A 22,324-nucleotide genomic window follows, 5' to 3' on the forward strand; every position below is an offset into this window, starting at 1 on the left:
ATTGCTTTCGAAGATGGGCAAAATCGGACCACTGCCACACCCACAAAATGGCGAAAACCGAAAACCTATAAAGAGTCATAACTAAGCCAATAATAAAGTTATAAAAGTAATATTTGGTATAAAGGATCGCACTAGGGAGGGGATGTACATTTTTTGTGAAAGTGGGCTCGGGCCTTTCCCTTAATAAGTTTTTTGCACATACTTCGTAAACTACTAAAGCTACATAAACCAAACCTTCTGCAGTAACCTCAATTACGTGCTCCATTACACCCTCACCTCCCATACAAAGATTATGCTGAAAATTAGCGAAAGAGCGTTAACTCATTAACGGACTCAGAATTAAAAAAAAGGGAAAATGGGTGTGGCATTTCCCACTTATGGGCAAAACCCATATTTCAGAAACTACTCTACCGATTTCAATGAAATTTCGTACATAATATTTCATTGACATCACGGGTGAAAGTGGGCGAAATCGGTTCACAATCACACCTACTCCCCATATAACTCAATTTTGAATTCCATCTGATTCGTTCACTTAATAATATATAAAGGGTGATTTTTTAAGAGCTTGATAACTTTTTTTTAAAAAAAAACGCATACAATTTGCAAAATCTCATCGGTTCTTTATTTGAAACGTTAGATTGGTTCATGACATTTACTTTTTGAAGATAATTTCATTTAAATGTTGACCGCGGCTGCGTCTTAGGTGGTCCATTCGGAAAGTCCAATTTTGGGCAACTTTTTCGAGCATTTCGGCCGGAATAGCCCGAATTTCTTCGGAAATGTTGTCTTCCAAAGCTGGAATAGTTGCTGGCTTATTTCTGTAGACTTTAGACTTGACGTAGCCCCACAAAAAATAGTCTAAAGGCGTTAAATCGCATGATCTTGGTGGCCAACTTACGGGTCCATTTCTTGAGATGAATTGTTCTCCGAAGTTTTCCCTCAAAATGGCCATAGAATCGCGAGCTGTGTGGCATGTAGCGCCATCTTGTTGAAACCACATGTCAACCAAGTTCAGTTCTTCCATTTTTGGCAACAAAAAGTTTGTTAGCATCGAACGATAGCGATCGCCATTCACCGTAACGTTGCGTCCAACAGCATCTTTGAAAAAATACGGTCCAATGATTCCACCAGCGTACAAACCACACCAAACAGTGCATTTTTCGGGATGCATGGGCAGTTCTTGAACGGCTTCTGGTTGCTCTTCACCCCAAATGCGGCAATTTTGCTTATTTACGTAGCCATTCAACCAGAAATGAGCCTCATCGCTGAACAAAATTTGTCGATAAAAAAGCGGATTTTCTGCCAACTTTTCTAGGGCCCATTCACAATGATTTGCAAGCGTTGCTCGTTAGTAAATCTATTCATGATGAAATGTCAAAGCATACTGAGCATCTTTCTCTTTGACACCATGTCTGAAATCCCACGTGATCTGTCAAATACTAATGCATGAAAATCCTAACCTCAAAAAAATCACCCGTTACATTAGGAACCTATGGTGATATTTTTAAAACTATTTTTATTGAAGTAACTTAGCCACATATTCAATCATACAAAAATATTGCAAAAGCATTGCAAGATCTTTTTGGTTTTCACATGAGTTAAACTTTACTATTCTGGGTGGAAGTATTTGTGGGAGCTTCTTTGTGGCACATTCGTTTCCGTTCGAATTCAGGAAATACTTACTTTATTCCTCGAATTTAGACAATATTGTTTGTAAATTAATACCGCCAACAAGTTGCATGATAGATCTACCTACATACATACATCTGCATATATAATATGTTTACGGCTATATGGTGCATATAAATACGCCTGTAGATTAGCGGTCGTCTGAGTAAATGGCTGTCAAATGCATATCTGCGATTACATTCTGCGATAAAAATCCAAACTTTGGTCGGTAATTGAAGCATTTGCCTTCGTGTCTTTGCTACGTGCGTGAGTGCCAGTAAACGCGGGAATGTCGCAGCTGCTGCAGGATCAAACATTCCACAATTGCGTCTCCAAAGGTACGTGCGACATTACGTATGTACGTAAGCCTGTTCTCACGTAAGCGCGTGCATGAAATACCAGCACTTAGTGAGCTACTTTGTAGAGTGGTTATATGGTAGTTATTATATTTCATGCAATTTGTGAAGCTTAAAATAATTCTCACAGTTTTGTCATCTCGAAATTTTCGGGTTATACACAACAAATGTTCAAGCGAGTGTCAGTTACATCAACTGAAAAATGTGAGAAGAACACTAAGTATGAAGAATACAGAAGTGAAAGTTGGTATTCTCAAAATAAAAATATTAAGTTAATTCCCGACTGAAAATCCATTTATTTAATTATATCAATTTATGGATGACGGAAAACAGCACTGTCAGCGGGCAACCGGTCTGCGACAGGTGCAAAAACTATTGGTGGGACCATATCCAAAGTTTTAGAAATTTTATAAACCTCCCAAGGAGTAAACTCAAGGTACTAGTGGGATATAGTGTGGGTCATTAAACGGGACTCGGTAAGATAATGAAACACCTGTATAACTTGGGCATAGTCTCATGGGAAAACTGTCGTATTTGTGACCTGGAGGAACTAATCAATTTAAGATATAATTCGAATAAAGTATACTAGATATTCCAGTTTAAGATTATCGTGGCAGAAGTAGTGCTAAGTTGGCTCATAGATTTTAATTTTTCTGAATCGAAAACAATTATTGGGTTCCAGAGTCACATAAAGTCAATATACAAGTTTTCTATCGGAATTTATATTTTAAATAAATAAATTTATTTACTTAATAAAATTTAAGGAATTGTATGTCGTACTGGTTTAGATCTATGAAACTAAGAAAGCTTTGCCGACGCCCTTTAATGATATTCGCCTCAGCATCACTAGTTGTTCTAAGATAATCGATATTTTCGAACCCGATATATAAAGATTTTTTGAATATTGCTATGCGAAGTTAACTATTTTAAAAAATTTATATTGTGTATTGTCTTAAATATTATACAGTGCTCTTCATATCACAATTTTTCGGCTTGTTGCCCGTTTCCAACATATTGGCCAACGATGTGCAGCGGATCCATTATACTTGGTTTAGTTCACATGTCCTTTATTCGGGGATCATACTACTTTTGAATACATTGGAATTCTTCACAGTTGGTTATTTGGTATTCAAATCTGGTTTAAATTTTCACAATTCAGGTAAGTGTATAAAAAAATTAAAGAGAGAATAATCATAAATATGAATGCTTTATGAAAGAAAAAATTGGGTTCAAATGCGTTGCGCATTAATGAAGTTGGCATTGTTTCTACTAGAGAGATCTTGGAAGAATCTTCAAAGACCAAACTTAATATGAAACTTTTCATAAAAACACGACAAACTTGCTAACTTGATATATTTATTTCCTTAATGTTTTTTTCTAAACCGTCCAACATGGTGCCCTGTTGTTTAGTTAGTTAGGTTAGGTTAGTTATCCTTCAACTTAGAAGAGCTGTATTCATTTGGTAGATGTTCCTAGCCTCGTCCATGAATAGGTTCGTATATTTAATAATTAATAGAGTAATCCTGGCCGTTATCCATAAATCTTACGCATTATCTTTCTTTGTAACATCCAGAGTAAAGTAACACCATCATTCACGCTTCAGGGTTTTAAATATAGATAAAGGTACATATTAGTGTTCTAATTTCGGATCAACAGAGAACTTGCACTAAGTTACATTAAGTTATGTACAAACAAACTTTATATGAATTGAAAAGTAATAAGTTAAAGTGTATAGTATCACAGTGATAAGTTTCAAAATTAACAAGTAAGGAAAGGCTAAGTTCGGGTGCAATCTATTGATATAGTTTTATTAAGATAACACACAATTTGACCCATATATTTGGCATAAAGTCCAATAGAATAACGAAAATCATCATATATAATATATGAGGGCTGAGGTAATTCGTGAACCGATTTCAGTCATTTTCACATATTAACTGATATATGCGGTATAAAGTACACCGGAAGTTTGATAATCCGAATATAATGTATATGGGGGCTAGGAGAAGTTACGACCCGATTTTAACCATTTTTGGTACAGAGACACACTATTAGAAGAAATAGATTCTCTCTGAATTAAATTAAAATACCTGAGAAATTTATCGACATTTTCGGTGAAAAATTACGCTCTCTTACCAACTTTGTTGCGAGCGCATAAAAATCACTTTATTGTCGATCAGGTCAGGTCGAGAATTTAATTTTTTTTATCAGCCTTTCATGACCAAACATATGCACAAGTATTTGTCATAATTCTGTTGTAATACGCGTATCTGTGCCTATAGGTACAATATCTTTGTTTGTGGTGTGCATGCTGGAGCATTTGTACTTTTGGCGTTTGGCCATTAAGTGGCCATTTATCATGCGAGCGTGGCGACGCACAGAGGAGATATTCCTACGTCCGCCCTATCGTATATATGCGACATATAATATGAAGGCACGCATTTACGCATTAACCTGTCTGGTTATGTGTAGTGCCATGGGTGAGTACAGTGATGGCGAATAAAAGTTTTGGCAACCACATAAATATTTATATACGATTTGTATCTGTTTCTTTCAGTGGAGCACAGTTTTCTTGTATTTAATTCGTTTCATAAAAGCAATTTAGAACGAACGCAATGCAAATACAATATCACTTTTTGGGAGAGTCTCTACAGTCGGGAAAGGCCACACTTAAGTAGAGTTGTACCATTTAACATTTGGTATTTACCTGTGGTCGAAGTGAGTTTAACTGCAAGCAAACTGTTATCTTAATTTAGTATGCAATGTAATGACAAATGTATCTAAAGTGCAATTCATACTTACCAAATATCTAACGGTGTAAACGAACTGTTATCATTCACAGTGGATTAATTTAACCTTGGCTTATCCCAGATCCTTTACTGATGCGTTCATTATTTGTGTCAGCGTGGGGCTTGCGGCACGTTTTCATCAACTTTATCTACGCATAGATGCTGTCCATAATAAGGTAAATACCCATTGGAAACGAGTATAATATATTTAGTGTTTGTATTGATATTTACTTGGTACTTAAGGTACTAGTATTGCACTTATTTGACAAGATAAAGAATGAATGACAATCGCTGTAGTTGTTTTTTATAAAATCCATTGGCGTCGACATAAGCCCATCGATTTGTTAGATAAAGCGCAAACACATGTTTCTTCAAGTATATATATAATTATATTTAAAATTATTTATCGAATGTCGAATGAAAGAGAAGAAAATGAGTTCATTCCTCATTAGTCATAATAATACACAATATACACAATATTTTTCTAAATTCTACCATTTGTTAGAAAAATAACAGTAGTTTTTAATTTCTTGCAGGCCCTTCCAATGCTCTTCTGGACTGAAGTGCGAGAACATTTTCTCGAGCTAATGCATCTTATGCGTTTACTGAACGACAAAATAGCACCGCTGATACTATTAGCATGCAGTAATAATATGTACTTTATCTGTTTTCAGCTATTCAACAGTTTCCAGTGTGTTTGCTGCATCCACCACAGTTGACAATATCTTGAAATACTGAAAATTTTTTTTAATTTCCCATCCACAGAAATATCGGCGTTGACCTGATTGCTGTTACCGCTTTCTGGTATTCCTTGTTTTTCGCCATCTTTCGCACCATTCTTACACTCTTCATGGCCTCCTCTGTTAATGACTACAGCAAACGGATATTGTTGACTCTGCGAAGCGTGCCAAGCACGTCGTGGTGTGTTGAGGTGGGCATAACACCACGCTTCGTTTATAATCATAATAAGTGTCATTGCCACTTTTGCTTTCCCTTCCACTATGTGGCTCTCTTTTATTGGCGCTATTTTGTTATTGGTAAACTTATTCAATAATTCAATAATTCAACTTGGATAGTAATTCACTCACCCACGTATACAGATATATATTATTCTTGGCAGTTGATTTGGAATTTATTGACTATGCGCTGATCTTTTGCAGGCTCAACGGTTCAGCGAACAGCTGGCCTTCGATTTAACGGCTTGGTCTGGTTGCGGTTTCTTCTTCATCACGCGGCAACTAATTTTGGCGGCAAGTCAATAAATATTCATAATATATTCTTATCTTAGTATTTGTCCTTTAATGCCTTAAATGCACATTGAAAGTGTGTTATAATACAATTTCCTTGGTATTTTCCACATTTTATTGCAGATGGCCAGCACTATCTTTACCTATGAGGTTATGGTTACTGACGTCATCAACAAAGGCTCCATTCAGCAGGTTACGAGTTACTGCAGACAGATTGAGTACGAAGCTGATAATGAGTAAACTCATGTGAACTGCCGTTTGATTAGATTTAATGAGAACATTTTGAAGAATAAAATAAAAATGCACAAAAGCCTCGGAATAAATGAAGTGTTTCTTGGAATGACCTTTGTAAGACATTTCTTAATATCAAAAGTACAGTCTATAAAATTTCTTCCATAAATTTCAGAAAGCTGAATACAATCTTAATTTTTTCTAAAAAAATAAACTGATTCTGTAAGCATTTGGTAGGAAGATTGAAATAAATATGCTCTCGTTCAAATATACAATCCATCATTCTCCGAATAATGTTAGGTACACACATAAGGGATGGTATAGTCTTTCAAGAGATTAATGATCTTAGATTTAGTAGCTTAGTAGTTCATTCCCCACTAGAAAATACCCAGTAATGAGTGGCTAGAGTGAGTGTATGAATGAAGAAGTGAATGAATGAAGAAGTGAAACATTTGAGTGACTTGGTAACAGCTGATTGACGTTAGACTTTAGTGCTCTTAAAATTATTCGAATATCCGGTTTGTAACCGTTGGTATGACTATTAACCGATTAATATTATTCGACTCGTCGTTCTACTGTGATTATTGATTAGTAATTCTGCTGCGACTATTCGAATAGTTATTCTGCTGCGAGTATTTAAATAAATGAAAATTGTGTGTTTGTTTGCTTGTTTATTGATTTTGGATAAACCAGAAATGAGTTATGATGTCCACGGCAAGAGCTTTTTTTTGGACACATCGTGGGAGATGAGGTACCATTGCTGAATTTTCGGAGTTTTTGAATAAAAATTTCTCAAAATCCTATTTAAATACATTTCTTTGGGATTCGCCTTCAGTTGACAAATATGTATGTTGTAACACTTACACAAACATCAGCACTCGATTGAAATAGTATTCATATATTACAATTATATTATATTATTCACAGTTTTTTTTTTTTAAATAAGACCCTGGTCCAATAATTCATTTTGTACCGTTGGATATGTGAAAAAACGCACAGCTACGTTTAAATCAGGTGTAGAGATAATGGGATACTTTGATGTTCTAGTCAATTGTTGCTATTTAATGGTGGAGAGCCAAGTTGAAGTAACAATCGAAATCAATTTGGTAAGACATGTTCTTTTAAAACTGAATTTTAGTATTTTATTGAGTCAATTTGTTCTATATTTTCCCTCTCTAGTTGGGATTAATCCATAGTACCCTAACATCGTTGCCTTTTATGGCACAATTCCGTAAGTTCACTTCTTCACTTCTTATACACACTGGATATTATGACAATTCTTGAAGATATAAGTCTTGTATTCGTTTTAATATGATATGGTAGTTTAAAATTGGTCGACCTACAATTAAGTACGGAAATGACGTGAGATGGAATAATCTAATATAAAATCGGAATGTTAAGAAAGTTCAACTGATTGTTCGGTTGTCATGTGTTCAGTGTGAATACCTAATAATAACCCCGGGCCAAATATATATATTATACATATATATTTATATGTATATTTGGCGTACGAACTGCTTACGCGATTATAGCCGAATCCACCAGAGCGCGCCATTTGGAATTCCAAGTGCTCCTAGGTCACTTTCCACTTGGTCTTTCTAACGTAGTGGAGGATGTCCTCTTCCGCGGCTTCCTCCAGCGAGTTCTGTATCGAACACTTTCAAAGCTGGAGTGTTTTCATTCATTCGAGCAACATGACCTAGCAAATGTAGCCGCTGTCTTTTTATTCGCTGAACTATGTCAATGTCATCATATAAATCGTACAGCTCATCGTTCCATCGTTCGCGGTATTCGCCGTTACCAATGTTCAGAGGACCATAAATCCTGCGCAAAACCTTTCCCTCGAAAACCCCAAGCGTCGTCTCATAGGATGTTGTCATCGTCCTGAATCTACTTGCATGAAGCCTCGTTTGGTATCGAACGGCTCGGAGAGGTCCTTCCCGATCTTGACGGAGCTTTTGGTGTTGCTCAACCGTCAGTTTACATAGCCGTATTAGTTTTGCAGGGATACCAAATTCAGACATTGGGGCATAGAGGCAGCTCCCTTTCGTACTGTAGAAGGCAGTTTAAAAATCGATGAAAAAGTGGTGTGTATCGATTCTTATCTCCCAGGTCTTTTCCAAAATTTGGCGCATGGTAAATATCTGGAGTGCAAGTCGTGTCGAAATTTTCTTGGCTGTCTGTTGCGATTGCAGTTTTCGACGTCGAACCTTCCATGTGTTTGTTGGCGGGCGTTCTTTGCTGCACAGAGGCGAGTGCGTATCTTCCCAGATAATGTTCCGAGTCAATATTTGGTCCTCGTAGCGTACGAACGTCTAAAACACAGGAGAGATGTCTTCCGTCTGTCACAACATGATCGATTTGATTGAAGAATTTTCTTGTGCTGGAATCTGGTACTACAGACATTTGCGCTCTTTTATATGGCCGCTGTAGTAAATGTCACAAGGACCCATCTTGGATGGTGGTGATGTCAGCTTTTAGTTGTATGAGGACATCATCTTTCATTGGGATCGTTTTTTTATGTGGTGGGTCCAAACCCTACGCACAACCGCAGAAGCGAGCTTCGTGGTCTCACTTTAGGTCGTCTCCAAACGGATGCCAGTTGGCTACCCAGAACTCAGGAACTCTCCTTACGTGAACTTCTACACATGACCCCATCCTATCTTAGGAAAGTTAATGAATTGATTGACTGAATTATTTCAAAGTATTAAATCTTTAAAATAAAGGACCTTATCGAAGTTTTGGTTTTTGTTTAATTATACATGTACATACATGCCGGGGTACTCAAGATGAGTTACTGGCCTCCAGAATATTTTTCATAATTTTCTTGACTAAGACTCTGGTTCCTTTGCACGTTGTAAGTCGTGGATTTATGTTTCGAAGAAGAATGATGGGTACGTCAATTTTTAATGTTAGAACGTGAGGTGGCATGTCTGGCAAATTAAGCGAATTCAATTCAAGAATTCAATTGGTTAACTGACAACTTGGTATTGAAGCACCACAGTATACAAAGACTTATTTGTTGTTTTACACCAATTCGTGTGATATCTTGCGTAGAATCATCAATTTGCGTTCTGCTATTTCGGCATTTACTCGAAGATTTTCCAGCCTTAACGCTCTTTGCACGTCTGAATCTTAGGCTCATAGTACAGATCGAGCAATTGTTTGTCGCTTTGGAGGAATAATTCAACGGGAACGACGTGGAAAATGTGTTTGCATTTATATTATGCCAATCAACAATCCGAAACTCCGCATGTATCCAATCCAATTAAATCAAATTGAAAATTAAATGTGAAAATAATCAGCACTCGAGAATTGTTGAAATCGGTTTTATTTTCATTTCGAGGTTATCCGAAAAAATGTAAGGAAGGATAATTTAGTTTTCTTAAGATAACACATTTGACCATGTCCGGCATAAAGTCCACAAGAATAACGAAAATCATTATCCTGGACTGTTTTCAGTCTGACACCAAGCAATACTTTATCCAAATGTATACACTCACTGCATTTTGTGAAGTGATAATCAAAAAAAAATAAAGAAATGGCGAGAGGATAAATGTTCAGTAATACTCAAATTTAGCGCTTCCTTACTTCTTTCAATTATCCAGTCACAAATCTTAAGGGATAGCGTGTTCAAAGATAGTTAGTTACAATTCCACCTTACAGAGGGCACATCACTTGAAGACATGAGATCTAAACAATTTTGCTTGTAAACAGAGAGCTACTTTACACTTTGAGATAACAAAGTGTAATTTATAGTCTTCTAAATATAATGTTTATATGCAAAAAGTTGACTCGGTAACAGCTGGTTGAACCTATGTTTACTTTACGAGTGCATTTCGAATTGAAACAGATATGATATGATATAAAAGGCCACTAGCAAACTTAAAAACCTCCCATGCCTTGCATACCCCAGTCTCTCCCAAATATATTGTTATAAAACATATTCATGTACTTCAACCACTAACAACCCTCTTTATTTAATTAATAATTATCTGTAATAGCGATATAACACGATCCAATTAATTTTGAGTATCTACTCTGCTTATTTATAAGAGTTGAAATTAAACACAGTTTTTTCGATGTAATTGGCTGAGAATATCTTATTTTGGAATGCTTAACTCGGTAGGACATATTCTCACAGAACTGATGTGATAAATATAGCGATTTGTGTTGCTTATTGTGATTTTGATACTGTTATATTCGATATGATTCTGCTAATGTTGTCAGAGACTTGTTTAATATACAATTGCCAAGATCTTAAAATATATCTCCGCTTCTCAGCCTTGCAAAATGAGAGAGTATAACATGTTCGGTTACTCCCGAATATAGCCGTTCCTTACTTGTTTTATTTCATTATTATATAATTTATAATTATCGGCCCGTCAAGTGACAGAACTTAACCGGAGAATGTAATGATAGGTACGAGCTTCTCTACAAATACAACAGTTGCCTACAACTGGGTATAAAAGAAAGCACTTCGGGGTTCAAGCAATGTCTCATTTGGGATTCACCGACAGTTGACAAATAGGTTGTAGAGACAACAGACAACAGCGAACGCAAACAGCAGTTTTTGATTTAAATAGTTTATTGCATTTAATTTAAATACTTTTTTTTTGTGGAAATGGAGCTTAAAGGTAAAAATGTGATATATTCAGGAGGTTTTGGGGGCATCGGCCAAGCATGCATCAAAGAGATCCTGAACAGTGGTGCTAAGGTAAAACTTAAAATTTTCGGTTTGCTTATTTTAACTTCATTAAAAAATTTATTTTAGCATATGACAATATTTGATCTCGTTGAGAATAAAGAAGCCATGATTGGGTTTAAGAAGTCTTACCCTGGTGCCACAATTGATTTCATACCGTTCGATATGCGAAAAAAGGAGACGATCACAGCGGCCTTTAAAACAGCTAAAGCTAAAATGGGGCACTTTGACGTTCTGGTCAATAGTTGCGGTATAATGATGGATAGTGAAGTTGACCTAACAATCCAAATCAACTTGGTAAACATTTTCATTATAAAAGTTGGTTTAAGTATTTCATCGCAACGATTTGGTCTCGATTCCTCCTCTCTAGATGGGTCTAATCCATAGCAACCTAGCTGCGCTGCCTTATATGGATAAATCAAGTGGGGGACGCGGCGGTGTTATTGTAAATATTTCATCTGTTGCTTGCTTGGAACCACCACCTTTATATCCTATATATTCGGCTTCCAAAGATGGTGTAAAAGCGTTCACCCGTTCCATGGCGGTTTGTATTGAACGTTTAACTAGTTTTATTTAAATCATATTCTATTCTCCTTCATTTACAAAAGGATCAAGTGTACTACGATCGTTTCGGCGTCAACTTTATAACAATATGTCCAGGAATCACAGACACCCCCATGTCAGAGGGTTTTTATACAAGAGTTTTTTTTAAGTTTGTCGAGGAAAAAGCTCAAGCTCTTGCCAAAGCCAAACAACAGCCTGTAGATGTGTTAGCAAAGAATATAATAAAGGTAATGGAAACTGGCAAGAACGGTGGTGTCTACATGCTGAATTTAGGCAATATTGAAGAGATTACATTTCCCAAGTTTTGGGAAGCCACTTTTTAGGCACACTAAGATATTGTGACAATTATTAAAGATAGTGTAATATCAATCATACCAGTCATGTGTTTGTTTTAATATTATTTGTTTGTTTAACAATGACAGAATAACTGTAAGTACAGAAAGGAGAATCTACCGGCACATACTCAATATAATATTTTCGTTTTACTAACTTTTCATTTTCCCGGTCACAATGCCAACCTAGCCAGAGGTCTGTAACCAAATCTGGTATCCCCTGTGGTGTAGAGTTTGGGTCGAATGGCCCAGAACTTTGAGCTGTTGGGCGCTGTATTTATTTACATGAGTGTGTATTAAGCGGTTATTAAGGATGACCTCCAGATTTTAATCCGGAACTTTTGCATTAGTGCTTTCTAGAGCAACATATTTTAGTATAGGCATAGGCATACATGTGTACAGCCAGTATATCTTTGAAAGAATCGTAGTCTAGAGGTATCTTTCTGTTGCTCGAATCACATATCGAAAGATTTGTATGTATGTTAGTAATGAATAAACTCAAAAACTACTGTGCCGATTTCAAAAATTCTTTCACCATTGAAAAGCTACATTCATCTCATCTTTCTGGAAATAGATCACAGGTGAGGATATCAAAAAGACATAACAAAATGAAATATACAAGCTCGCTCTAGGGCGTCGATCTCTGAGTGTTCCCAATGCCTTCATAATCAGAGAGAAAGGCAACGGACACCAAAGACTAGAATATAACTTCATGTTTGAATTTTACTCATTTTACTTTTTTAAAATGAACCCACGCAAGAAACGGGAAAGTACACACATATGTATGGGAGAGTGTGTATAAGGGTGTAAAAACTTATTGTAATGTTTATATAAACCTGTGCAAAGTCGGAGCGTTCTGCTAGTACCCAATATAATGAATTCCACAATTCTAGTTTACGAAGATGTGTGTTCGTTAGTAAGGTAATTCAAAAAAATCTGTAAAATTTACGTTTTTAGTAATTTTCCACATAACATTTGTATGGGAGGCTGGCTGATAATAAATATAATAACTTATTTAGTACCCTTTGTATTTTATACTATGTACTACTAAACGCTTTGTCCGTGATTTAACTAGTTTCGGTGATCAGGCACAATATATATTTAAATACAAGGTATTTCTGTAGTTCCCACCAAGTTACATCCCTTATACTCCAAATCACAGTACACAGTTAGATTCCAACACTCTTTGATACCGAATACACAGATCTTCACAGAGAAGGACTTCTTCCCAAAAATAATTGGTTTATTTGTATGTCCTCTAGCGAAAGATAAGTTATACAATTTTGGTACAGAGTACGTGACACCCCTCTAATCTCTCTCGTGCCACCAACCACTTTTCCCATATCTTACGAACCAGTACACCATTTTACTCAAATTTGGTGCATATTGTTTCCCTGACATCCTGGTGTTAATGTTACCAGGTAGGGAAAATGAGGACCTCAGTGCTTAGATGACTTCTAACGAAAATAGGAAATCGGTTCACGAATTATCTCTGGCCCAATATACTTTATATAATGATTTTCGCTATTCTCGCGGATTTTATGTCGAATATACATATATACTCTATGCCGTGGATACATGTTATCAGGTAAATATGTAAATATTTTCTTGTCTAAAATATTAGTGTTTTAAGTGGAAAATTTTAACAGATAGCAAGTTCAAAGTTTGCCAATTATGAACGTCTGGACAAAAAAGAGAGCAAAATAATCTTGCTTGTAAATAAAGAAATAATTCAAAGAGGTATTACTTGTTAACAGCTGACTGACACGACTTTACAAGTGCATTTTGAATTAAAAGATATAAGATAAGCTATGAAAGACCACTATCAAACTTATAAATCTCCCATGCCTGGGCATACCCCCGTCTTTCCCAAATAGATTGTTATAAAACATATTCATGTGCTTCAACCAATAACAACCCTCTTTATTTAATTAATAATTATCTGTAATAGCGTTATAATATGGTGCAATTAATTTTGAGTAACTGCTCTGTTTACTTATAAGAGTTAAAATTAAACATACCTCTTACGATGAATTTTAGCGAAGTGAAAAGATTTCGAAACAATGAAGAATAAAAATGAACCCTTTTAAAAATGGGGTAAAAATGCGAAAAATTAGAGTGATCCTATAACTAGAGTGAATTCGGATAACTGTCTATTCCGTCCAGGGTTCAGTGGTTATAATAACATAGTGATTTTTGCCCATCAAATATGTTACATTTTGTCTCTTTGAATGAGTTTATATTGAACATATCTGAATAGAAGCCATCGTTTAAAATGTTCGGTTACTCCTGAACGTAGCCCTTCCCTACTTGTTTTATTTAATTATTATATAATTTATAATTATCGGCCGTTCAAGTGACAGAACTTAACCGGAGAATGTTGAATGATAGGTAGTTACGAGCCTCTCGAAAAATACAACAGTATTCTACAACGGAGTATAAAAAGAAAGCACTTCGGGGTTCAAGCAATGTCTAATTTGGGATTCACCGACAGTTGACAAATAGGTTGTAGAGACAACAGTTAGCGAACGCACACAGCAGTTTTCAAATAAAATATTTGTTTGCATTTAATTAAAATAATAATTTTAATTTCTGAAAATGGAGCTGAAAGGTAAAAATGTGATATATTCAGGAGGTTTTGGAGGCATCGGCCAAGCTGGAGTCAAAGAGTTGCTAAAAAGTGGTGCTAAGGTAAAACATTAGTGTAGTGCTGTTCAATTTCAAAATATGATTATATTTCAGTATCTGACAATATTTGATGTCGATGAGAATAAAGAAGCAATGACTGAGTTTAAGAAATCTTATCCTGGTGCCACAATTGATTTTATACCAGTGGATATGAGGAAGAAGGAGAGTATCACAGCGGCCTTTAAATCAGCTGTAAAGAAAATGGGACACTTTGACGTCCTGGTCAATGGTTGCGGTATAATGAGGGATAGCGAAGTTGACCCAACAATCGAAATTAATTTGGTAATCAATTTGTTATAAAAGTGTTACCATGTATTTTTTGAAATGATTTGTTCTCTATTTCTTTTCACTAGTTGGGCCTAATGCATAGCACTTTAATTGCGCTACCTTATATGGATAAATCAAGTGGAGGGCGTGGGGGTACTATTGTAAATATTTCATCCGTTGTTGGCCTCGAGCCGTTCTCTTTATGTCCTGTTTATGTGGCGTCTAAACATGGTGTCACCACTTTCACCCGTTGCTTAGGGGTTTGTATCGAAATTTTAATTATTTTTGGGTAAATAATATTATATTTCTATTATCTAATCTATATTAAATTTAACAAAGGATAAGATATATTACGACCGTTTCGGCGTCAACATGATAACGATATGCCCTGGACTGACAGACACAAATCTTATAAATAACTTTCCTTCAAGATGTATCTTTAAGTTTACCGAGCAACAAGCTATTGCTTTGGCCAATGCCAAACATCAGTCTGCAGAAGTGTGTGCAAAGAATATGATAAAGGTAATTGAAACTGGCAAGAACGGTGCTGTCTACATGCTGGATTTAGGCAATATTAAGGAGATTACAATACCCAAGTGGCACCAACCTACTTTTTTGGAAAACTAAGATATTATGAAAAATATTAAAGATGATTCAATTCCAATCGTACTTGTTTGTAATTTATTTTAGTATGAGATGGTAATTTAACATTGGTCGAATAATTAAAGAAAGGAATTTTCAGAAAGTTTGGTTGTGGTAGGGACTTGTAGAGTTTAGTTTTTGTTCGTCGAGAGAGGACTTTACTTTTCAATTGCCTACTCAGTCCATAGTAGCACCTGTTGGCAAGAGCGATTCTGCGTTGGATTTCAAGGCTGACATTATTATCGGTGTTAATACTGGTCCATAGGTATACGAAATTATCTACAACTTCAAAGTTATGACTGTCAACAGTGACGTGGGAGCCATGACGCGAATGCGCTGACTGTTTGTTTGATGACAGGAGATATTTCGTCTTGTCCTCGTTCACCACCAGACCCATTCGCTTCGCTTCCTTATCCAGGCGGGAAAAAGCAGAACTAACGGGTGTTGTTTCGATCAATTTCAAAATGAAATGTGGATTTTCTCATCGCGCCCTCCTCTATCCGTATGTCTAGATGTCTCCTGAGAGTGTACATTGACAATTAAGAGTTATTTTCTCTCTTTGCTCACCATTCATTCACATATTCAATCAAAGCAATTGCAAAAATGTCATAGCAGGAACCTTTATAGGTACTTGCCACGTTTTGCTTTGGTCTTTTATTTCCTCGTTACTGTCATTGCATTTGCATGTGCTGAGTTGTTGCAAGCAGCCGTTAAAAAGTTGGAAAAATATGTGCAATCGGTGGCCACCGCAGAACAACAATTCTCACAGCTGACTTGTTTCCAAGAAACTGGCCTTTGATAGTATAGCACTATGTGTTAACATTGGAACGGCAATTTCAATAAAAAGTACAAATTAGCGGTGGAGGTTTGGAAAAATTCTGATAAGTATGAACTCTGCACGCTAGTGCGGTGGAGGGAGTAAAATGCGTTAGTTCTAAAGCATTAGGTATTATTTATTTTAATATCCAAAATTCATTATAAATTGTCAAACGTTTAAATGAAATCATGGTTTGGTGGCATTTTGTGGCTCTTAAGTACAATCGTGTAGTTATTCTGATATGTTGATATACGCGATATTTTTATACTCTCACAACAAAGTTGCAAAAGAGAGTATAATAGTTTTGTCCACTTAACGGTTGTTTGTAAGTTCTAAAACTAAACTAGATATAGGGTTATATATATCAAAATAAGCAGGGTGAAGAGTAAAGTTCAAATCCGGATGTTTGTCTGTTCGTCCGTCCGTCTGTCCATCCGTGCAAGCTGTAACTTGAGCAAAAATTGAGATATCTTAATGAAACTTGGAACACGTGTTTCTTGACACCACAAGAAGGTGTTCGAAGATGGACGGAATCGGACCACTGGCACGCCCACAAAATGGCGATAAGCATTTCCTTATATAGTCCAAAAATGGAGGAAATGGTATTATAACCACGCCTCCCATAACCTCCCATACAAAGGTTACGTTGAAAACTACTAAAAATGCTTTAATTCAGTAAGGAAACCCAACAGAAACCTTAAATTCCATTATAAGGAAGGTACAGAAGAGCTGCACTCAAAATGGTATACAAAATTTTAAATGGGCGTGGGTCCGCCTTACTGCCCTTATACTCGTAGTGTGGCATTGCTCTTCTATAAATCGTCGTACCATAAATTTTCAATGCCCCATATATCAAACACTAGCGGACCACTCCGGCTTCGCACGGGCTTAATCAAACATTTCAAAAGTTATAAGTTTTTACGCATTTATACATACTCCCCGATACATATGTTTGTACTTTGCATTTTCATGCGTGGGTTAAAAAAATGAGGAAAATTGGAACATTAAATTATATTTTATTTGCAATGAGCTAAAATTTGATTATGACCTCTAGGCTTTGATGACCATTGTCTTTCTCTCTGATTTTGAAGGCATTGGGAACGCACAGAGTTCGACTCCCTATTGTGAGCTTGTATATTTCTAATATTTTTTTCTTCAAGCCCATGCACACACAAGCACTCGTTACTCGACTCTCTGGTACGCGATTGCGAAACGAAGAGAATGACTTGCAAGACGATTTTCAGTTTCAGGTTAAGATTCTCCATCACGGAGTCTTTTTGATACCCTCACCTGGGAACTATTTCCAGAAAGTTGAGATTCTAGCAATAAATAAAGCCTATGTTACTCGGGGTGAATGTAGCTTTCCATATATTATGTAATATATTAATGTTTTTCTTGGGCATAAACGTGACCTATTTTGAATAGTGTCGTTATTTGTGAAAAAATAATTCAATTTCGCCGTCATAAGTCAATTGAGTCGTTTTTGTTGAAAAAAATCAATACGAAAAATTTAATCACTTTTCACCAATATCGTTGTAATACAAAATATGTCGTTCTTTCTGTACTGTAACTGTAACTGTAACTGTATGTAAAATATCATCATATCCAGCTAAGACCAAATATCTTCCATGTTTACATCATAATCTAACCCAGATAGACTATTACGATGATCAAAATTTAGCCCATCTTCACTCTCCCAGAGCACTTGTTATATTTCATCTTTTTTGAAAGTCCTCGCAGTGGGTTCAACTTCTATCCCTGATACAGATTCTGTCCACTTTTCAGGTACTGGACGGCAGATAACAACAGGAATATAAAATGGAATATAATATAAATTTCACAATTGTACTATATTAAATCAAGATTAATATTATTATGTTAATACAACTCTAACAAATAATTTCGACCAAATTAAAACGGTACTCACGGACTTTTTTTAGATCATTAAAGAGAAATAATTCTTTCATACATAACTTTTGTGTATCTTGAACCGCTTTCGCAGCTCAAGGAACGGAAGCCCTCCAAGATAAATAATTTCCCCCGTTTTTTACACATTTACCACTGTCTCCTATTGGTCGCAGCGTGATATAGCCTTCCTCGATAAATGGACTATCCAGCACAAAAAGAATTATTTAATTCGAACCAGTAGTTTCGGAGATTAGCGCGTTCAAACAAACAAACAAACAAACTCTTCAGCTTTATAATATTAGTATAGATGAGGAATTCAGTGCTTCTATTTTTTTTTACCGAAAATATAGGTAAGTCTCTCAGATATTTTGAAGAAATGCAGAAGAAATATCTTCTTTTAATAATATGTCTCCGTGCCTAAAATACATGAAATCGGGTCACAACTTCACTTAACTCCCACATACCTAATATTAGGGTTTCCAACTTTCAATGGACTTTATACAATATATATGACGAATATGTGATCAAATTATGTATTATATAATATAAATAAAGTTAAATAAATAAATTGCGAGAGTATAAAATGTTCGGTTACACCCGAACTTACCCCTTCCTTACTTGTTTCTTAATTAATTTAGATATATTCAAATGGTTTTGTTAGAAAATTTGTTCTTTCTAGGACGTTACCGTGAAACGTCCAACCCAATGTAATTTATTTTATTATTTAAATTGAATAATAACTTTACACAGGTGACTTTTATATTTTAAAACTTTTCCTGTAAGATTTCTTAATTCCCCACTCTTTGATACTGTGTGATAATTCGTTTATACTACTATAGAAATGAGAGGCCTTCTTAAGTATTTCAATTTACTAACGGGGAGTTTAATCACTATTGTAGTTTTAACGCACTTTGTACTTAGACTTTTTATGGAAAGTGTATCTATTCCATAAATTGTGTTTGTTCACATAATTTTTGTGTTTGGCCTGCTCACAAAGCAAATATTTATAAATATTCTCTTGCCATGACTGAGATACTGAAAGCAATTAAAATGGCTCCATTTGATCTTGCCAACCTCATTCATAAAGTCGCACCTTTAAACATTTACCTAGAAAAGTTGTGCAGCCTTAAAATGAGCATACTTATGAATTCGTGTTGCTCATACGACGTGTTGCACAATTTGATTGTTACATTCTGGCGTGAACACAGTATGACTTCTAGTTATATTCCGTGTCTGGGGCATGAATTGGCTTCTTACAATAACAAAAGCAACTTTATTTGTGAATAAGACTGCTGGCTGGGCTGGAACGCGAACATTCCTGTCATGCGGCAGCAATTATGCCTGGACATTTGTTGCTTTTCACAGTCAAGTGTTTTTGTTGCCTTCCAGCTGATTGCTCATGCTAAGTCAGTGATTGTTGCAATTAAAATTTCATTTGCGTTTGTGGCATTTACAGTCTATGCACTAAGAAGTTAAGTTTGGCTGGCATTATTGTGTCCTTGTCCTTAATTTGACTCTCAAAGTCACCGTATGGATTAGAAGTGTACCAATTTTGTAAAAAAAAAAGATTTACTTATTGTGATAGATAGATAAATAGATTTATTTCAATCCCTTTTCATATTGTGAAAGTCGAAAAACACTTTTAATAACAAAATCACAATACGGTTGAAATAAAATAAATAATTAATTCAAATGCAAACGTTTTCTTGAATGCGATAATTGCCGGAAGCGATAATTGGAAATACCGAAATACTTCAATAGGTTCGGGGTTGAACCCAACCTTAAGCATCTTATTCTATGCGATAGAATGATCGTGGCGGATTGGGGTAGCGTGCTAGAGAAGCGTGCAGAGAGTGGCTGCCGGGTGGTAGCCTACGCTGACGACGTAGCTCTCATAGTTGAGAGGAAATTCCTAGGTACACAAAGTTACCTTGACGTCGTTACAAAATGGGAATGGTTCTGTTCACAAGACGGTACAAAATACCGGAGTTGTCCTTGGCATTGATGGGTGGAATTTGTCTCCGTCCAGCGGATAGAGTCAAGTACCTAGGGCTCGTCCTGAATAAAAAGCTCTCAAGGAAAAAGGAGAGAGCTAAGATTGCTTTATATTGCTGCAGAGGAGTCATCGGAAAAATATGGGGTCTCTCACCTAAGGTGGTTCTCTGGCTATATGAAACTATAGTCAAGCCGATTATGTTCTCGTGTGGTGGAAGTTTCTTGAAAAGGCCTTATTAGCCAAAACGCTAGTAAATGCTCAACGAGCGACTCTCGTAAGTATGAGTTGCGCGCTCCGAACGACACCAACCTTGGCTCTTAACGCCTTACTGCATATAGCACCCGTGGACATACATAGCTGGAAGGTGCTTAGCCGCGAAAGCTGCTGTTAGACTTAGGGAATCCGGGCGACGAGTGCGTGCCTGGACACTCAAGAATCCTCGCACACTTCGACTTCATCCCGAAGTTATTGGATCCTCTCCATGCCGCCGAGCATAGCCCTGGCAACAACTTCTCTGCTCTTATTTCTTCAAAAGACGTTGGGGCGGGAAGGAGTCGTTGGAGGAGAGGCGCGGTGAGCTTCTTCACGGATGGGTCGAATTTGGCGGGAAAGGTTGGTGGGGGAGTTTACTGTGGAGGAGGATGGGGTGGAATCGTCTTATAATTTTCTTCTGGAATGTCCCGCATTTACGAGATCAAGAAAGAGATTTCTTGGATCTCACTTTTTCGAGCAGGCTCGCGAAATAGCGAATATAGAAGTTAAAAATCTCTGCAGATGGGTAGTAGGTTCAGGGAGCTTCGTCGACCCCTAATTGTAAATCTATCCCCCCTAGACTAGGCTTCACAAAGGACTGTATTTTAAAGTCTATGTGTGTTTCCCTTTGGGAAACAGCCTTACAACCTACCTACCTACTTATATCTAGTTTAAAATACGCTTAAAAGATATAAATCAATTCGATTTAATCTGAAAAACTACTGGATAACAATGAGCTTTTTCGAACTGAATGTGAATGAAATAATATGATCATTTAATGACTTATTTAATCAATAAAAAAATATTTAGGTGTATGCACTGCTTAATATACACGTAGTTCCTTCCCATTTCCCACAATATGTGACATAAGTTAATTAAAGCATATCATCACTCACTTTTAGGACAAATTGCCTCTGCATATCTCAGCACTCTAATATTATGTTTGAAAATCGGGGTAAGGCCACACCTACTTTACATACTACGAGTAATTGGATGTACAGTGCACTCGAAAAAACTCGAACTAATGAAAACCACACCTGTTAGAGTTAACGAATTATTCCAGTTTTCCAGTGTTATATTTTTCTTGCAGAATTCAAAATATTAGAATGTGGTTTGATGTTTAGTGTTTCATAGTTAGTTTATTCGAATATTTTTATTTTTGTTTTCTAAAATAACACAAGGAACATGTGTATGTAAGAGGTAGGTTGTTTTTTAATTGTTCGAAAAAAAAAGTAGTCATATCTGTGTGCCGGTTCTTATTTTCGATCCAATACAATACAGCGTTTTCGCACAATGATTGCAGCACATTAATTTTTCTTGGGCTAAATCTTTCAGCAGTTGCCCATTGTATAGCTTTGCTAAAAATTGATACCGCTTCGGATGAACTTATGCATTCTGGTTCATTTTCACCTTCCGCCTCAAATTCATCCTCAGAATTGCTTTCTTCAATCAAAGGAGTGATATTCGGGGGCAAAAACATCGCTGCCATCTTCAGACTTTAATTCATCTTCGTTTGGATGCGAAAGTGCGTTGTCAAGAAGAAGCCTTTTGAGGCGCCTTTTAATAAAACAATACGCAACAGTGCACGCATCGGTCGTTGCACAACTTCTAGCTGGATACTGAGGTGGACATGTTAACTTACAACAGTACGAATATGTATATATATTGTATATGATATGTTTTCGCATATAAAATAATGGACATTTTTTCGAGTTTTAGAGCCATCATATTTTGTTCGAGTTTTAAAGTAGCCAATGGAGAAGAAAAAATGTTCAAGTTTCCGAACGTTCGAGTTATCGTGTGTTCGAGTTTTCGTGAGGGCACTGTACTGTGCATTGGTGTTGAAAATGTGTAAAACT

At 36.2% G+C, this 22,324-nt stretch overlaps 3 protein-coding genes across 3 annotated transcripts; all 3 read left to right on the top strand.

Annotated features, from left to right (window-relative positions):
* The first annotated feature begins 1,831 nt into the window (after positions 1-1,831).
* Positions 1,832-6,386, top strand: LOC128921590 (gustatory receptor for sugar taste 64b). Its single transcript, XM_054229627.1, has 9 exons — positions 1,832-2,009; positions 2,995-3,186; positions 4,310-4,507; positions 4,585-4,745; positions 4,870-4,992; positions 5,353-5,507; positions 5,582-5,853; positions 5,977-6,066; positions 6,187-6,386. Exons 1-9 carry the CDS (start codon positions 1,961-1,963, stop codon positions 6,210-6,212), a joined length of 1,266 nt encoding a protein of 421 aa, XP_054085602.1. The 5' UTR covers positions 1,832-1,960; the 3' UTR covers positions 6,213-6,386.
* A 4,388-nt stretch (positions 6,387-10,774) lies between these two features.
* Positions 10,775-11,937, top strand: LOC105211581 (alcohol dehydrogenase). The gene is made up of 4 exons (XM_011183094.3): positions 10,775-11,011; positions 11,069-11,296; positions 11,370-11,543; positions 11,608-11,937. The coding sequence occupies exons 1-4, from the start codon at positions 10,919-10,921 to the stop codon at positions 11,884-11,886; spliced, it is 774 nt and encodes a 257-aa protein (XP_011181396.1). The 5' UTR covers positions 10,775-10,918; the 3' UTR covers positions 11,887-11,937.
* A 2,414-nt stretch (positions 11,938-14,351) lies between these two features.
* Positions 14,352-15,519, top strand: LOC105211580 (alcohol dehydrogenase 1). The gene is made up of 4 exons (XM_011183093.3): positions 14,352-14,586; positions 14,638-14,865; positions 14,937-15,110; positions 15,190-15,519. Exons 1-4 carry the CDS (start codon positions 14,494-14,496, stop codon positions 15,475-15,477), a joined length of 783 nt encoding a protein of 260 aa, XP_011181395.2. The 5' UTR covers positions 14,352-14,493; the 3' UTR covers positions 15,478-15,519.
* The last annotated feature ends 6,805 nt before the right edge of the window (positions 15,520-22,324 follow it).

Source organism: Zeugodacus cucurbitae, chromosome 4 (genome assembly GCF_028554725.1).
Source record: "Zeugodacus cucurbitae isolate PBARC_wt_2022May chromosome 4, idZeuCucr1.2, whole genome shotgun sequence".
Classification (NCBI taxonomy): Eukaryota; Metazoa; Arthropoda; class Insecta; order Diptera; family Tephritidae; genus Zeugodacus; species Zeugodacus cucurbitae.

Bases quoted from the DNA above. Each gene is read 5' to 3' on its own strand.
- LOC105211580 (XM_011183093.3), top strand. From the start codon at position 14,494: ATGGAGCTGAAAGGTAAAAATGTGATATATTCAGGAGGTTTTGGAGGC. The intron at 14,587-14,637 runs GTAAAACATTAG...ATTATATTTCAG, and splicing joins TGCTAAAAAGTGGTGCTAAG to TATCTGACAATATTTGATGT. The intron at 15,111-15,189 runs GTTTGTATCGAA...AATTTAACAAAG, and splicing joins CTTTCACCCGTTGCTTAGGG to GATAAGATATATTACGACCG.
- LOC105211581 (XM_011183094.3), top strand. From the start codon at position 10,919: ATGGAGCTTAAAGGTAAAAATGTGATATATTCAGGAGGTTTTGGGGGC. The intron at 11,297-11,369 runs GTAAACATTTTC...CCTCCTCTCTAG, and splicing joins TAACAATCCAAATCAACTTG to ATGGGTCTAATCCATAGCAA. The intron at 11,544-11,607 runs GTTTGTATTGAA...CATTTACAAAAG, and splicing joins CGTTCACCCGTTCCATGGCG to GATCAAGTGTACTACGATCG.
- LOC128921590 (XM_054229627.1), top strand. From the start codon at position 1,961: ATGTCGCAGCTGCTGCAGGATCAAACATTCCACAATTGCGTCTCCAAA. The intron at 2,010-2,994 runs GTACGTGCGACA...AATATTATACAG, and splicing joins CCACAATTGCGTCTCCAAAG to TGCTCTTCATATCACAATTT. The intron at 5,508-5,581 runs GTGTGTTTGCTG...TCCCATCCACAG, and splicing joins CAGCTATTCAACAGTTTCCA to AAATATCGGCGTTGACCTGA.